At 40.1% G+C, this 18719-nt stretch overlaps 1 protein-coding gene across 7 annotated transcripts in view; it reads left to right on the top strand.

Annotated features, from left to right (window-relative positions):
- palm2akap2 (PALM2 and AKAP2 fusion) overlaps positions 1-18719 on the top strand; it is a 408244-nt gene that overhangs the window by 154990 nt on the left and 234535 nt on the right. For 6 of the 7 annotated variants that reach the window (XM_062971855.1, XM_016991073.2, XM_062971856.1 and 3 more), the window contains exons 2-3: positions 2984-3064; positions 12512-12642. In XM_062971855.1, the coding sequence (XP_062827925.1) occupies positions 12539-12642 (104 nt within the window). In that variant the 5' untranslated portion in view covers positions 2984-3064; positions 12512-12538. Of the gene's footprint in view, positions 1-2663; positions 2793-2983; positions 3065-12511; positions 12643-18719 lie in introns of those variants that run through there. The other variant, XM_062971854.1, reaches the window with a different exon arrangement.

Raw genomic sequence — 18719 nt, 5'->3', positions numbered from 1 at the left:
ATAGAAGTCCTTTGGAAAATTTGGAATTAGGTTTTAAGGCAGTTTGTAATTATTTTTGGAGGGCGGGGAGCCTAGAGTATGGGAATGCTGTGCTATACAAAAGTAACTTTTGCAGACTCAGATAAAGATCCTATGAAAATCCCGCATAAAGGCTTTTCAGGCATATGAAACATCCATACTCATTTATTTGCATTTCCATCCCACCATCTGTCATGAGATCCTAAGGCAGCATATTATTAATCCAATAAAAAAGATTTTAAACAATTTACAGATTAAAACAAAATGATTTAAATAGGATTAAAAACATGTTAAATCTATCACTGAGTTAAAAAGGACTAAATGTTTAAACCCTGTGCAGATACCTTTGAAATAAAAAATAGGACAAAAAGGATTAAATAAATTCATTAGATTGGAAATGCAGGAATGCTTCAATGTTACAACACTGAACTGTACATGTAAAATTTAAAAAAATAATCAGATGAATGCCCAAATAGCTTTAATAAAAAAGCCAGATTTCAAAATGCATCATATGAGGCCCCTTTTTACACTGCTATATAATTAATATTATCAAAGCAGATAACCTACATTATCTGCTCTGAACTGGATTATATGAGTCTACACTGCCATATAATCCATTTCAAAGCAGATAATCTGGATTTTATAAAGCAATGTAGAAGGGACCTGAGAAACTCACATGGGCAGCAACTGGGCCTCTAAGGAAAATGGGGTCAAAAAAGGGTGCCACAGCAGGGAAGACTGGTAACTATTGCTGCTGCTTAAGAAATGGAGCTGAATGATTCTATGCTGTAGCAAAGGGAAAGACATCTACTTTTGTTGCCTCTTGGCAGTCTAGAAATCTGATCTGGATTCCAGCCTTTAGTGCTGGCCAGTGTCCACCAAGGAGATATCTAATGGCAAAAGAAGTGCATTAGCACTTGTAGACTGTCTTTGCATTTATTATTAGTAAAGAGTGGCCCTGGATGGATTTGGAAAGACCAGAGGAAGCAGCGGCCCCTTCTACACTTCCATATTATTCAGATTATCAAATCAGATAATCTACACTATCTGCTTTGAACTGGATTATGCGAGTCTACACTGCCATAAAATCCAGTTCAAAGCAGATAATCTGGATTTTATATGGCAGTGTAGAAGGGGCCTGGGATTTCCAGAGGATGCTCTGAATTGGAACCAGAGTAAAAGCTGGTGTTATAGAAGAATGCTTGAGATCTCCTTCTACCTCTGATCTTTTTGGGTGACCTCCGTTACTTATGTAGTCAAAATAGCACCATTTATTTTCACAAAAGTAGTCAAAATTGGTTGAAGAACTGTAGTGTTGTGGTTAGCTTTTCTCCTTAGCTCACTATTTGGTCTTTATAGTGGACTCTTGTTGCCATTTTGTGCCTTCATGTTTATGACCTATGGCAGTGGTTCTCAACCTGTGGATCCCCAGATGTTTTGGCCTTCAACTCCCATAAATCCTAACAGCTGGTAAACTACCTGGGATTTCTGGGAGTAGTAGGCCAAAACACCTGGGCACCCACAGGTTGAGAACCACTGACTTATGGCAACCCTAAGGTGAACCCAGCATGGTTTTTTGGGGAGGGCTGAGAATGTATGATTTGTCCAAAGTCATTTCGTGGGCTTTCATGGCTGAGCAGAGAATCAAAGTCAGAGGGTTGTTGTATGTCTTTCGGGCTGTGTGGCCATGTTCCAGAAGTATTCTCTCCTGACGTTTCGCCCACAAGTATCAGGAGAGAATACTTCTGGAACATGGCCACACAGCCCGAAAGACATACAACAACCCTGTGATTCCGGCCATGAAAGCCTTCGACAACAAATCAAAGTCAGGTTTTCAAACCTATACAGGCAACATTATGAATTTAAAGAAATGGTAGTAAACAAACAAACAAATGAAAAATTAGGTGAACTTTCACGAGGAAAGTCCTTTAAGAAACCATTGAAAACCTGGATGTTTGGGCTGGCCTTTGGAGAGACAGCTATTGGATGACCAGCCTCATTATAATTCTATTCTGAATGTTATTTGGCTCCTTTCATCGGGGTATTTTAATCTAATGATTTTATCTTATATTGCTGCTATAGTCCCCCCCCCCCCCCCCGCCTTTGAAGTTGATGGATTTGCATTAGTGGTTGTTTGATATTATTACTGTTATATAAACCTTTGTTTTAACTTCTGTTTTATCATCTTGTGTTTTAAACTGCGTATATTGTTTAATGTATTTTTGCTGTTACTTTTGTAATGCTGTGAGCCGCCCCGAGTCCCCATGGGGAGATGGTAGTGGGGTATAAATAAAGTTTTATTATTATTATTATTATTATTATTATTATTATTATTATTATTATAAAACTCGAGCAAGGACTGGAAGCACCCTTTCAATTTCTCTTCCCACCCCAAATGCTGTAGATAAATAATGGAGTAGTCTCTCTGGCATGCTCCTCTTGCTTTTACCCCTCTTTTGCCTCTTACATAACCATCCACTTTTGTTGCCTGCTTCCTGAGCACTTGTTTGCTCTTCTCAGAGCTACCATTGGCAGTTTGTAGGAGACACAAGAGGGTTTGTCCCTTTAAACTCGGTTGTTAGGTTGTGTTCCTGCCACCTTTTCCCTGGGGGACTCTCCGTTGCTCTTCCCATAGCTGAGTCTGGGAGCAGGAGAAAGGGAGAGAGAGGTGACACCAGTTCTTCTCTCCCCTCCCAATAAACAAGTAGCTAGTCCTTCGCTGACATGTTCTTGCCGTGAAGCTGATGCTTCTGTCCCTCCAGACAGTGAGGCAGGTAGAGCGTTGGCATGCATTCATCTGATGTCTCGTATGCAAAAGGGCTTGGCTTCTGTATCCCATTCTAACCAAGAGGGGAAGAAAAGATATATTGCCTTTTTTAAAAAAAATCCTTCAGGCTCTCTACCTCACTGACAGTCAATTTCTCTTCTGTTTTCTCCCACCCACCCTTTCTCTCCCTTTGCCAAGGAAAAAAGGAAGAGGCAGACGGAAATAGAAGGGAAGAGACAACAGCTCGAGGACCAGATCCTTCAGCTGCAGCATTTCAAGGTAAGGGCTGGGGAGGGATTGACCGGAGGAGAGCGAGAGAAAGAGGGAGAGAGAGAGAGATGTGTGCTGTTAGACATGCAGATCAGACATCGGAAAGCTGGGAAGAACCTGTTCAGACACGAAGCAGCCTGCATTGCCACAGCCCTGCTTCTTCCAGCAAATCAGGTCTTTGCTGGCTCTCTCTTTTTCCATGTGTGACTCTCAGTTACAATACCATGGTTTCTTTGAAGGGGGGATGGAGAGAATCAAGGATGGAGAAGAATTGATATTAGATGGGTGGGGGATATGCCAAGCACCTCTGTAATGACCACAAGTGTATTATTCCTCATGTGCCCATCAGATGGGAATGAATGTACATTTGGGTGTGTTCACTGCATCGCTTTAAATGGATTCTTCCCAGCTACACAGTTGCTGAGGCTTTTTCTTCCTCTTATTACCATAGTATTTAATCTCTGCTGTGCTTCGGTGTCTGTTAAAACCGCACACCTGCTGAAATGAAATATACCTCCAGCACTATGCAAATGAGAGCAGGGGTCTGACCTGTGTTGACACCAATCGATGGAAAGAGTCAGGGCTGAAAACTTTGTACACTGTGGAGTGTATACAGCTGTATGTGTTTTTTGTGGGGTATCCATACATAGAAGCACCTTGCTCATGTGAAACCTAGCAGTCCAGATTTTAATGAACATCCAATACACTTTGGGGAGGACCCATAGCCCTTTGGTAAAGTTCTTGTTTTGTATGTAGGCGGTGGTGGCAGATTCAATCCCTGGCATCTCCACTTGAAAACACTGCTTGGCAGTCCATGGGGAAAATCCAAACCCCTGGTGAACTGCTGTTCGGAAAGACAAATAGTCTAACCTTGTGGAAAGGAGGTGTCTGTGTTTCTGTGCTGTGGTATATAATTCAGTGTTTTCCCCTGGCCATTTTTCTGTTGAAAACAAACAGATCCTGATATTGGAATCTTATACTGTGATTGTTGTTAAAAGCTAAACAAGGCCTGAATGAGGGATGCTTTGGAAACCCCTCCCAAATTATGCTGATCTTCCTAGAGATATGCAGGTTTACCAGTGAAGATACACACATAAAGAAAGAGAAGGAGATAGATTTGGGGGTGGCGGGGAGAGAGACTTCTGCAAAGCTTATATTGTATGGACCTGAATGTCTATTTAGATAGTAGATATCTGCAGGCAGCTAATGTATATACTGTAATATATTTATATCGTAAATGTATTGTGAACGTATAGCATTTATAGTAGTTACATAAATATTTACCTTTAGAGGAAATTTATATTTAACTTTCTCAAGCCCATTAATTAATTAATTAATTATGCCATAAGTCCCATACATACGTTCATATGTTCAAGGAAGGACATAGAAAAATTTATACTGTGATTGAGGGAATCTTCTTTCCCAGTCAATGGTTGTCTTGATATTTCAACAGAACACTAAGGTAAACATTCAGATGTTTCTAGGAGAATATTTCTGAGATGCATTCTTTTTTTATCATGAAAAGACATCTTTCTGAATCAACAGTCTCCTTACTTGGTATTTCAGGAGAGCACTAAAGATGAAAGTTCTGATATTTTACTTGAATATTTCTGAGATGCAGCCTTTTTCTTGCCACCAGTCTTGCTGAGAAAAACAGGGTCATTTTCCAGAATTGTCTACAGGTATTTCCTATTGCTGCTGTCATTTTGTAGAAGTTTCATAACAACACGACATTAGAGGCAGGCATAATCAGCAGTCCCAGGGCCAATTTCACACTTTTGTATCTGCTCCCCCACTTCTTTTCAGACATTCCCCAGTTGCCACTAAATATTGGGATCACAGTGTGCTTACAAATGACAGGCACTGTATATACTCATGTATAAGTAGATCTCATGTATTAGTTGAGGGCAGGCTTAGGGCCAAAATTTAGAGATAACCTGTGATTCCACAAAAAAGGAAAGTGCCAGTTTTGCATTTTAAACTCCGTTTGCCACAACTGTGTTTCCATGACAACCCAAAATTTTCCTAATCCAATTGTCACAGGGACAGAAAGTGAGGTGAGATCTTCTGAACAGGAGTTCAGACAGCAAAACAAACATTGCAGGGATGTTAACCTTTTCCTATGCTTTCCAAAACTTAAAAAAAATTGTCCAGTTGCATTTAAAATGTATCTGTTCCAACTTACATACAAATAAGCCTCCAAAACCTATCTTGTTCATAACCCAGGGACTGCCTGGATATGGTTGGCTGAGATAATGGCCTCCTTACTTCCTGATGGTTCAATATACACACACTTGTTAAAATATTATGTCTAAAATGAACTTTGAGCTACATAAATAAGACATATATAATAGGTTGTCCTACTGGCAAGATATCACATTCCAAAATCTGAAATACAGAACACTTCTGGTCCCAAGCATTTCAGATAAGGAATACTCAACCTGTATTGAAACAGAACCATGAAGAGTATACAAACGCTGTATAATTAATGACAATAAAAACAGCTTTTTGTCATATAGTGGCACTTATCAAATCACTAGAGCAATTTCTCTCTTTTTTGCCATAATTTTTCTTACTGATAGCCAAAGGATACACCTCCATGAAAACTTTAAAGGAAGTCCATGTTATATTTTCACCCTTTCCCACTCCCTTGCTTCTTTCACTTGACTGAATGCATCTCCCATCTACCCTTCCCTTCTTGTCTCATCTAGGGTTGCTAATTTCCCTTGCTTCCTGTCCCTCCTCATGTTGCCACATGTTTCTCATAGGATCATAGAGCTTGAAGAGACCACAAGTGCTGTCCAGTTCAACCCCATTTTGCTGTATAGGAACATACAATCAAAACACTCCCAAAAGATAGATATCCAGCTTCTGTTTAAAAATTCCATCACACTTTGCAGCAACTTAATTCTATCAAAAAGTCCTTATAGTTCTTTCCAATATTTAGGTGGAAACTCTTTTCCTTTATTTAAATCCATTCCCAATCCCTGAAGGAGCTGAAAAACATGCTTGGTTCTTGCTCAATATGACATCCTTTCAAATATTTAAACACCTTGCACCTTTCTTTTGCATGTTGCAGCTTCCTGCTGCACCACCTTACCACCCTCTCTTATTTCCAGCTCTGCTAGGCTTCCTTCCCTTGTCTCCAATGCCACAGCAGCACTTCTAACCTTCTTTTCCTCCTTCTTCTACTTAACTTTATGCCCATATTCTAATGAAGTAGAGAATGCCCAAAGTGGCCAGTCCTGCTTTAAGCAGAGGACAAGAAAGCAATCATGTAGATGCAGTAGTGCTATCACAGCTGCAAGATAAAGAACAGGAGCAGAATGTAAGGACCTCATCACATGTAATGTCCTAACATGGACGACAACGGGGAGATGTACAAATCATCATGGCAAATCCGTGGGGCAGCAAGAGAATCCATCACTGCTAGCAGCACCACCTTCCCCATCACAAAGGGGAAAGTGTCGCTGCTTGGCTTCTCCCTGTGCTGTCCATGTTACTGGCAATGAGAACACAGGAAGCCACGCGTGTTCTCCTTGCTCTGTCCTAGGACACTGACAACACAGTTTGGAGATGAAGGTCCATTGGAAGTAGCTGTGGCTCATGTGAATGAATTCAGTGGGCTCCATCCAGGAACTGTCCTGTCAGCATCCTACGATGGGTAGGAAAGTCCATGTGATGAAGTGGTAATAAAGCAAAGTAAGTTGTTAGCAACAATTAAAAATGAGGCAAGGTAAGGGAGGGAAAACATGAAATAGTAGAGGTGTCTCTAGGAGTGAGGAAAATCCTGAATGTGTGGATCATTTCTGAGAGAGTTTGGTCTTCCAGGTTATTTTAGACCAGTGGTTCCCAACCTTTCATCCTCCATGTGTTTTGAACGTCAACTCCCAGATAGCCCAGCCAACTTACCAGCTGTTAAGAAGTGTGGAAGCTGAAGTCCAAAACACCTGGAGGCCCAAAGGTTGGGAATCACTGTTCTAGACATTTTCTGTAACATAGATGTTTCCAAGAAATACATAATAGAAAATGTTTGCTGTGGAATTTATTTTGACTTGAGCCATCGCTCCCATCTGAATTTGGTGGGTATTACTACCTCTGGGCCATTTTCCTGTTTTGTGAGGAATTGGTAAAGGAAGGCAGTTCTTGTGAACATTTTGTGGCTTGTGAGACTTCTCCCATATATTCTTATGCAACTGGTCTTCAGGGTTTTTTCCTCTGCCGATTCATAATATTGATTTGGGAAACTGGAGAAGCATTTTGAGAGACAATGAGCTTTGACTCATGTGTATGCCTATTTTCAGTAACCAAGGAAACTGTAGTCTAGTGCTCCCTTCATCTGGCTCCATCATGGTGTATGACCAGAATTCAAATACATAGCCATGTTAATCTGGAATATTATATCAGTACGCAAAGGGATATTTTGCACCTTAGAGATTGAGAGAACGAAGTTGTAGCTTTCATAGATCAAGGGCCCATCTACACAGCACACTTACTTTCAGGCTGATCCAGAGTGGCACTACTCTGAACCAGGTCTAGGTGCTGCACTGCTTGTCTCCATCTTACTGCAATGGCAGGATGGAGTCCAGACAAGTCAACTGGATGGTTACCATTACCTATGTCATTCTTTTGTCATTGCATTCCAGCTCTAACACCGGCACTTCCTGCTTGCCCTCACTGTCAGAGCTGACTAGGACAATACTATTTTTTTTTTTACACATTCTAGATTGCCATATCATGAATTAATATCAGTTCTTTAAAATATCTGCATTTCGCTAGAATTGTTCTGGATCATCTTCTATTAGTGACAACCAGCTAGAAAATTGTCTCTTTTATCATTTATAGGGTATTAAGCACACCTACAACAAACAAGAAATGTCAGTTGTTTCAATTTTTAGGCAAAGACACATTATTTTGGAATACATTGAAGTGTATTGTAGATTTCACAGAGACAAAGCTGAATCCATTTCTGTGCTGAACAAAAATGTAGGCCTGGTTCTTTTAAACTGTGCCTTTGGGTTGCACTAGAACATTGCCAGTCTCTATCTACTTATTATGGAACACTCTGATTTCCACCAGTGATTCATTACTGCCGTTTCCTATCCTCACATAAGCCATGGTGAAGAGCCCAGAATAAACTAGTGGCAAGAGACATGCTAGTCTCCAAAATAGCTGGAGGTGCTCAGCACTCTCCTCCTTCCTGATGACCTGATGCTTTAAAAAGAATAGAATGGCCCAGATTTGTGTTTTTAGCTGATATAATTGGAAAGAAAGGATCAACCAATGGCCTATTCTAAATGGAATTGGAATTGGCATTGTTATGTAGTTGTAGACATGTGTGTTTGTGTGCATGCCTTCAAGTTCCCTGTTGGCTTATGATGACCCCATGAATTTCATGGGTTTCCTAAGGCAGGGAATACTCAGAGGTGATTTTGAAAGTTCCTTCTTCTGAAACACAGCCTACCACACTTGGTATTCATTGACACTCCCATCCAAATATTAGCCAGAGCTGATTCTGTTTACCTCCCAAGATCAGACAAGATCTGGTGCCTATAGGGTATTAAACTCCTCCAGATCTTGCTGATCTACAATTTGCAAAGACAAGCAACAGTTTTCCTATCTCTAGGGACCTTTTTACACTATACAGTTAGAGTATTATGATTCCAAGATCAGATGGAATCTGATGCCTTTATAGCTGAGTAGAATGTACTTGTCCTGATTCTTTAACTATAGCTGTGCGTATGTGTATATGTATGTGTATATATATGTGTGTGTGTGTGTGTTATAATTGTTCTCTTGTTGTGTACAAATCCACCTCCAAAAGGAAGAATTAACTCCAGTTGTGCAGAAATTTTGTTTTGCACTGTCAGTTTTAAATATACTGTGTGTGATACCTTTGTGATTTTCTGACACCATAAAGCTTATCTATTGGAAAATCAATTTTAACATGTAAATGTGATGAAGCTTCCATGCCAAAGAATGTGATGGATGAAATAGGACCCTTGTAGTTCCCTTTTAATCCCATATAGTATTTTTTTAAAATATGCTCTTTAAACATGCCCATCACACAATCCTGTAACTGATTATTCAGAATGTTCCATTGGCAATAAATAACTATATGTCTATGCATTTAATTAGTATGTTTTAAAGACCCACTAGACAGTATTTACACTGCATTTGTGCTAAAACAGGCCAGGTTGGACAGGGGTTGCATTGCTTCTAATCACATCCGTCCTTAACAAAAGAAAGAAATCTAGTTTATGATACTCAGCTGTTATGATTTCTTATCTCATAATGTTCTTTACTTGGGGAATGGATTTTAGAGTTTGGATATGACCGAGCATGCCCACTTGAGACTGTGATGGGGTGTGGGAGGACTAAGCCATTTTATATCCCACTGAATTTCATATAATATGGAGAATATTCACAATAAAAAGTTGGTTTCTTCTGGAACCATCCAGCATGGTGCAAAAACAGGACAGAATAGGAAAGACAGGCTATGATGTATTAGGGAGTTAGTGAACTCTCCAAGAATCAACTTACAAAACCTTTTTAAAAGTGATTCTGAAAGCTGAGGTGGGTAGAGAATGTAAAACATGAGTACAAGGAATATAGGAAGTGGAGCATTTTCTCCTGATGTTTCACCCGCATCTGTGGCTGAGATCTTCAGAGGATCTGATGGTTATATATACTCTTGCTTGATTAACATCAGATCCTTGCTTGACTAACAGAAGATGCCAGTCACAGATGCAGGTGAAACATCAGGAGAAAAAGCTGCTAGAACACGTCCATACAGCCTGGAAATCACACAACACTCCAGTGATTCCAGCCGTGAAAGCCTTCAACTGTACAGGAAGTATTTGTGTCTTGCTTGGCTATGTGTTCCTAACTTCCATGCATATAAGTGGATGACGTAAAGTTCATAATAGCAGGGTTATGACTACAAGATGCCTGCAAAAGTGAAAAAAATATGCAAATTTAAAACACATTTTTGTTTATCCGAGTGAACACCTCTCTAGGTCTTCCATGCAACTCAACTGGATGTTGCAACAGAACTTCACTGGAAGACAAACAAATGCCTAGAGAAGTATCCTTTCTTGGAATCTCTAGGTCCTCCTGTGTGACTCAACGGTCAACTTTTGGTAGAGTGACACTGGGGGACCTAGCAATTTCTAGAGAAGTGTCCTCCAAGACATTCCTAGAAAGAACATATTAATCAAATATGTGAATAATCAGATTCACAAAATTAAACTCACAAATGTGGAGAGCTGGCAGGACTGTTTTATCAAAAGGATGCACAATTATTTCTTCCACATTACTGTCCTATTCCAGTGATTCACATAGCCAAAGAATAGGAAAGCTTTACTTAGATGTGAACTAGCAGAACTAGTACAATGTATTCCAGAGGTCCCATGACTATTAAACAGAGACTAGAGACATTTTCTTGTTCTTGCTAACAAGTTCACAAAATGGAAAATTATTCAAAATAATCACAATAGTTTACAGCCTTGACAGTAGTCCCCAAGGCCGGTCCTAGGTAATTTTCAAGAGTAAGCAAACAGTATTTTGCCCCCCCCCCCCCCCCAAACCAATCACTGAAAAATAAAAGGTAGAAGGTAGAAGAAAATATAATATATATGTGTGGGAGTTGTAGGCCAAAACACCTGGGGACCCACAGGCTGAGAACCACTGATAAAGAGATTTCTAGAGGAAACATCTCTCTAAGAATCTCTAGATCTTCCAGTGAGATTCTGTGGTCAGCTTTCAATAAAAGTTGACCACAGAATCATGTTTGAAGACCTAGAAGTTTCTAGAGAGGTGTTCTCTTAGGTAAAAAAGCAATTTATTGTGGTTTTCCTCTTTCACTGGGTTCTTGTGGATGTGTAGGGCTGGTTGTACATCCAAATCCAGTATTGTGCCTGGATTTTGGCAGATTTGACTGAGTGCAGGAGAGCATACTGACAAAATCCATCAAGAGCCCTGTACTTCCGCCAGGATCCAGACGAATTCTCCATTGTTTCTGCCAGAGAATCAATTTATTTGTTGATATCCAGGAAATAATCATGACTCCACTGCTTTGCCAGGGGAAGAGAAAAGCCAATTAGCTTCTTCAGTGCCAAATCTGGTAGCTGTTCAGTAAGCAACAACAGCTGGTGAATAGACCTGACTGGAGACCAGTTGGAGAAATGGAACCCAAAGCCCACTTTGAGAGAAAAATACCTAAATTAATGCAACAAGGAGTAGAGAGTTCATCTCTTTTAAACTGCGCCTGCATTTTTATTGTAAAAATTGGACATGCACACATGGGCGCACACACATGCATACCATTTTACATATGAGAAATGTGGTAACATCTGGTTTGGCTGTAAATGCTGCTTCAATAAGAAGCCTCTATGAGTCTAATACTACAACTACTTCACTCCTCCAGGTGTTTTATACTTGTTAATGCGTGCCTTCATGTTTAACTTATGGCAATCCTAAAATCAATCTACCATGGGGTTTTCTGGGACTAAGAATGTGTGATTTGCCCATCCAGTGGGTTTCTATGACTGAACAGGGAATCAAACTTCAGTCTACAAAGTCTTAGGACTTCATCACATGGAGGTCCTTAAGCTGGAGGGCAGTGGGACAGTCCATCAGGCAGCGGGGAGAATCCGTATGGCACTGGGGAAAACCGTCATGGCAGGTTTTGAAGGCCAAAATTTATAGATTTTGATATGACCGCAGATAAGCTGAGGCTCATTTCTTGAAAAAGGGAAAGTACCAATGCTGTCTCGGGGGGCAGGTACCATGGCAGAGAGAGTAAAGGAGATTGTTTTTTGTTTTTTAATGTTTCCTGAGATGAACTAAGCATTTACTTTTCACCACTCTACTCAAAGAATGGGATTTTCCCTTCTTTCTTTTTTTTTTTTTTATAAGAGTTAAGATACATTATTTATATTGACTCATGGATAAGTCTGCTCAGGTTTTCTGGGTCAATCTTTTGACTAAAATTTCTAGACTGATGCATCTAGGATATGTTATGATGAATACATAATTATTTTCCCCCTGAAAGATTTGTGCTCTTCATTAGATTGGAGGAATGAGGTTATTTCTTATTAACACATTTGACTCCTCATCTCACCCCAAGGTTTTGAACCTGGTCCAAATTTCAGTCTTCATGTGACTGCTTTATTCCACTATCTTTATTGTCTACATATGAGTGAAAATTAAAATTTCGGCTGGTTCACTTATCAATGACCTGTGCATTACATAGACGAGAACTGACACCTTAGCAGAATGGATATCTGGATTAGTTCTTTGGGGATTTATCCAGTGCGGTGAATATGTGTAGCACTGAAAGCATTAATCATGGACTTGGAGAGGACTATCAAATATTTAAAGGCTCGAGTCCTCTTAACGTCTCACTAAGTGTGTGCTTTTCCTTTCTTTTTCTCTGTCATCTTCCCCACCCAGTCCAAAGCACTTCGTGAAAAATGGTTGATGCAAGGAATCCCTGCCAGTTCTCCAGCAGAAGAAGAAGCAAGAAGGAGGCAGTCCGAAGAGGATGAGCTGAAGGTCAAAAAGCTTGAAGGCAACATCCATAGGTATGGCCCTGATCTATCCACATCTTCAGGCTCAGGTCCTTTACAAATTTATATGGGCATATTGTCTCCATAGATGGTAAAATACAGGAACAAAAATGACACTGCAGTGGTTTCAACTGCTAAATGTGTGAGTTAGAGCAAGGAAGGGTGATGTGTGGCCCTTCAAATATTGCATACCCTCCAACTGTCTGACCAGCATTTGTTCATTTCTGAGACAAACCTAATAAATTGAGAGGGGGTGGATCGAAGTACAAAGAATCTTTCACTTCCCAGTAAGCTCAGGCAAAAGTAAACTCCTGCTGCCTCTCCTAAGCTTGTGTATATTTCCTCATTAATAGCTTTTGCAACCTGACCATGCTCTGATGTTGCTTGGACACAGGTGTCCCAATTTTTATTTGCGAGATGTTGGAGGGTATGATATTATTGAACCACAAATCCCAGTGGACCTTACCAGTTTAGTCAATGGTGAGGGATTCTAGGAGTTATAGTCCAACATGATTTGAAAGGTCATGTGTTCTTCATTCCCAAGTTAATGGTTTTTTTTTATTATTCTATGATGGCCAGTTTTGGTTGTTGGTGTAGAGTAGAAGACCTGGAAGTGAAGGGCTGATTAGTTTGCACTCAGGGTCATTCTAGCTTGTTTGTTACTATAGCAGAAAGCAAAAGATAAAAATGGCCTGTGTGTCACATTTTCGGTGACAGCTTGCTCCCTGGACCCCTATGGCCTGAGGTTAAGCTGGTATGTGTGAAATAATATTTATATAATCCACTTGCCAATGAGCTGTAATAGATTTGTTCACTTCTCATTATCAAGAAGTGGAGACGGATTTGACTGTTAGTTATGCTCTCTTGTCTTCCCATTGCTGTTGTTGTTTAGTCTTGCTTGCTTGCTGGTTTTATGTTCTGACAGTTTTTGTTCTTATAGCTGTTCTCTTATGTAAGCTCTATTGGAGGCTGTGCAGCAGAAAACAGTTCAAGATAAAGTAGAAAAACATGAGTGGGACATTGTGACATTTTTGCAACTTGATCAGTAAAATAATGATGTTCTCATTCTGGAAATATATGCAGTTGTTTAAATCAAGGTTGAGCATCTGTTATCAGAAATAATTGGAACCAGAAATGTTTTGGATTTCAGGTTTTTTTTTTTCAGATTTTGGAATATCAGTATTTGCATAAACGTACATAATGAGGGATGTAAGTGATAGGAGCCAAGTCTAAACAAAGAATTTATATATGCTTGATATACCCCTTATATACATAGCATGAAAGTAATTTTATACACAATATTCATATAGTTTGTCTTTGTTTGGTTTCTGTACAAAGTTATCAGTATCTCAGCTACCCATGTGGACAATTTAGGATTTTGGAGTAAATAAGGTTTGCTTGGCCTATATAATAAACTAATGAATTAAATAGCAAATACTAAAAGCCCCACCTAATACTGGTATAATAATTAAACGTACACTAGGTTATGTCAGATTGTAGAAGAGTCATGCCATGTGAGGAGAAATGTGCCCTAAGAATTATTCAAGTGATGGGTAAGGGTCAAATCAGCCTGAAAAGTGATCCTGCCATTTCCAGCTAGAGTTATTGAGCTTCGGCTCCAAATTCTCTTGAAAAGCTTCCAGAGCTGATTAGAATAGAATTGGGGGCATTTGGTCCTCCAGATGTGCAGGACATCAACTCCTAGAAGCCCCAAGGCACTATTGGAATGGTAGACCAAAACCCAGTGATCTTTGGCTACAAATGGTAGAGATGACAACATTTGTTGGTTTAGCTTAGAGCCTGTTAAAAACAGTTTTGCCTGTTTCAGGTCCCACATCTGCCTTATTCCAGAGCCAGGAAATCTACTTTCAGTAGGCTATAGCTTTTACAATCCCCAGTCAGAAATTCTAAGGGATATAATTCAAAACAAAGTATCAAACTTGTGGTATTCTGCCTTATTTATGATATGGCATTCTACATACCAGACTCCTTCCTGTGGTACACATATCATACATGTAGCAGTGGGCAATTTAAATGTGGAACAAGAATATCATATGCAGATACATGGCTGAGGAATGCCAGCAATACTGAGAGGCCATTTTCGCTGTAAGTTTTACATTCAAAGTACAGAGATATAGAATGAAAAATGCCAGTACTAATAAAAGCATCATTTATAAAACAGCCTGCTTGTGCCCTTTCATCTGAAGAATTTATCCGTCTTTGTTCCCTCATTTTCCCATTCCACATTATTCTGCCCTAGTTGCTCCAAGGCTCATAGTCTTTCACAAAGCAAAGAAATGCTTTCTAGGTTTCAAAGAGTCAAAACCATAACCAGAAATAACAACTTTTTCCCAAGCGCATGTCTAATATCTGTCGTGTGCATGAGATATAAAGGAACAGTACTGCCTTATCCATTGATGTTAATGGTTTCACTAAGCCATGCATCAAAAAAATACTCCCTCTTGGAAAGTTGTGTGTTTCTCTTTAGCTTCCTCAGTGTTATTATTTGGTATGCTTCTAACCCAAATATAATCAAAACATAGGGTCGACTAACTGTGGTTTCAGGTATCCATGGAGTGAAGGTGTCTTGGAGTGCATTGCCAACAGATACAGGATTCATACTGCACATGTGACCCTCCACTTTTGCAGCTCTGACTTTTGTGAATTTGATTATTCATAGATGTGATTAAGGATTTCTTCACACGGCTCGGGGGGGGGGGCATGTCATTGCGCCAGTAATCACCAGTGAAAGGGAAAGTGTGTGAGATGCCTCATGGTGCCTCATGCACACTTCCTCCTTCCCCATTATATAGTGTGGATGGGACAGAGCACGTTGGCACCCTGTCCCTGTCCCTATCATATGGGAGAAAGGGCAGCAATGCATGGCAATGCACAAGGCCCCCCCCACCCGCCCTTTCCCCATCATATGGGAAAAGGAGGAGCAAAGTGCAGGTAGGTCCAATGGAAAACATTTTCCTCCCTGTGGTGGAGGAGGAAGCACCTTCTGATGCTTCCCCTCCACTTCGGAAGGAATGTGGACGGGGCCTACCAAGCATCATCTGATGGTGCTTGGCAGTCCCTGGCCTGGCCCCAGCAGAAAGGGGCAAAATGGAGCAAGTTAACCCCGTGTGAAGAGGTCCTAAATCATTTTCTTGGAGAATCAATATGCTCTCCAGTGTGATTCTTGGGTCAGTTTCCTCCAGTTAGGTTAGAAGGCCTAGAGATTTCTAGAGAGAATAACTCTCTAGAAAACTCTAGGTCCTCCAGTGCAATTCTGTGGTCAGGTTCCAGCAAAACCAGTCACAAATGTCCCCACTGCATCCTATGTTTCCCAGGCTCAGGCAGCCCAAGATCATAGGATGGCAGTACCCTTTTTTCCTCTCCCGTGTCCCCTCCAGCTGTGACATAAGTCTTACCTGTTTACTGTTGCTTGCCCCAACATCAGCTAGTGATGGGGAGCACAGGGAAAGAGTATTGCATACCTTGATGTCATTATACTACTCATTTCCACCTTTGTAGCAACAGTCAATGACAGAATCCATCCAGAATAGTACTCTAGATTTGCCCTTACTGTTGTACATATTGGATAAAACTGGTGGGAATTGTAAGTTAAAACATCTGGAAAATTACCCTTGTTCTAAATATTACAGAGGCAGAGCGGATGATTCAACACAGAGTATCCATTTTTTTCATAATATTTGATGCCTCCTGGAAACCAGTTCTTCCCAAACTCCAGGTAATTTGGGCCTCAGCTCACAGAGTTGAAGTCTAAGACACATGGAGCAACAGTCTGGGAACTACAGTACTGTCATAAACACATAGCTTTGCCCTGAATGAGACAACCATGCTTTCTTTTGCACAGGAATGAAATCCTGTCTTATGATCTCATCAGATGTGGTAAAAATCGGCAGCAGTTTCTCTTCAGTTTTGCAACAGAGCCCAATGCCTCCCACCCCATGATGTACATCTATTTCTAGCGGGGTTCTGTCATAAAAGAGAAGAGGAATGGACATATGCCGCTGATTTTTATCCCATCTGATGAGGTCATAATATAGGGTTGCATTGAGATCAACATGGGGGAAGCTGGGCAGTGGATGCTTCCCCCCATGGGATGGGGCCTGGGGTAAACTGGGCAATACGGGGCATGGGGTGACAGGTTCCCTCCAACCCTTGCCGGGTACTTCCAGATTCACCATGATCCATGGTGATCCCTGTGATGTATATGATGAGATCCATAATGAGTAAAAGTTATTTGGATCATACATGCCACATGTTTTAATAACCCATGAATTGATGAGACTCCCATGATCCCATGGGCAAGCTTTTCACATTTGTCTTTTATGAGGATTCTAGTTACTTACAATTTAAATGCTATTTCTTTCTGCACAAAATCAAAATTAGCAATTGTGAAAAGCTATTTCAATGCAATACCTAGAAGATGAGCAAGGTCCCGTGTAATGAAGGGCGTTGGACTATGACTCTGGGGTCCAAGATTTAATTCTTGACTAAGCCATGGAAACCCATGGGTATCTCACATTCTCAGTCCCAGAAAGCCCTGTGATAGGTTTACCTTAGGTTGACCATAAGTTGAACAGCACAGAACAACAACAGCAACAATAACAACAATATATCAGTGTAAAATGACACACTAAGGATGCTATTCTATATTCACTTACCTGAGAGTAAACTCTCAATCTCTAGAATGTACTGACATTTAGAAGAGGAAGGATTACATTATAAAAGGCTAAGGAGAAAACATTAGAATGAGTAAGAAGCCCTGCGCAGACACCAGACAGAAATATTTTGATTCACATTTTCTCCCCCACCTCCAATATTATTTATAACTGATTTATCATTGAATGCTGAGGATATGATAAGCAGACAGAAATCCAGGCAAATGTGTTTGATAAACGGGAAGCAACCATAGATATTAGTGATCACTTTTTTAAAGAATTGTAGTTAATGTGTGGTTGCTTACAGCTTTCTGCAGCCTTAAGTGTCTAGATGGCATAGTTCAGCTATTCCAATTTTGTTTTATCCTTAGTGATATCCCTGGTGGGGGGAAAAAATTGAAGAAGCAAAGGAAAAACAAGGGGGTTGTGAGAGGAGAGTGTCCTCACTGAAGCCCTCGTAAAATTCAGTGACGAAAGCACACTGATTGTCTATTTGGAAAAAAAGGAGTTCTAGGTAAAGGTAAAGGTTTTCCCTTGACATTAAGTCTAGATGGGTCCGACTTTGGGGGTTGGTGCTCATCTCCATTTCTAAGCCGTAGAGGCGTCCGAGGTCATGTGAAGTGTTGTTACCTACAGTGTATTAAAGAATGAATGACAACAGTTAAGAAAAGTGCAAAGGCTTAAGAGCAAAAATAGAAAATAGAAAAAAGACCTTAAGAGTAATATGTCAGATGTAGCAATGGTACTTCTAAGACATCACTTTTGGAGTAATAAAGATGGCAACCTTGTTATTTTTAAAAAATAGAACTATTCTGCAGTTCATTACTTATTCTACACAAAATTCTCGCAAGGTGTTTTGCACAGGAAATAGTATTTTTGCATAAGAAACTGTTCAAAAAATAATATGCCTGCATAGAAGTATGATTTTTTTTGCTTACATAAATTGCTATTTCTTGGTCTTTCTCATACACCAAAACCTAATTATTACTAGATATATATTAGTATATATGTAAGCCTTAGATGTAATTAAATTGATTTTCATTAATCGGTTATTAACTGATGATGTTTAATTAAAATAAATTAATGGATTATGATATTACATATAATCCACTTGGAAGGTCGCCATCAAATTTCAGTGGCCAACCACAACATCAGCATAAAGAAATGCATTCTGGGGGTTTCACTGTTTTTAAAAAATGGCTTGGGAATAGTAAGTGGTGCATAAGTTGCTCCCCCCCCCCCCCAGAATGTAAATAAAGAGATAAATGAAATAGAACCTGTGATAGCTGAGATGGACTAGATGAGAGCCAACAAACTGAGACTTAATCTAGACAAGACAGACATCCTCTTGATCAGTCGTGAGGCCAATGAAGGTATCAGGTGGCAACCTGTGCTCCACAGGGTTACATTTCCCCTGAG

The sequence above is a fragment of the Anolis carolinensis genome, chromosome 2 (genome assembly GCF_035594765.1).
Source record: "Anolis carolinensis isolate JA03-04 chromosome 2, rAnoCar3.1.pri, whole genome shotgun sequence".
In the NCBI taxonomy this organism is placed as follows: Eukaryota; Metazoa; Chordata; class Lepidosauria; order Squamata; family Dactyloidae; genus Anolis; species Anolis carolinensis.
The sequence above is the reverse complement of the archived record's forward strand: the minus strand, read 5'-3'. Positions and strand labels throughout refer to the sequence as shown.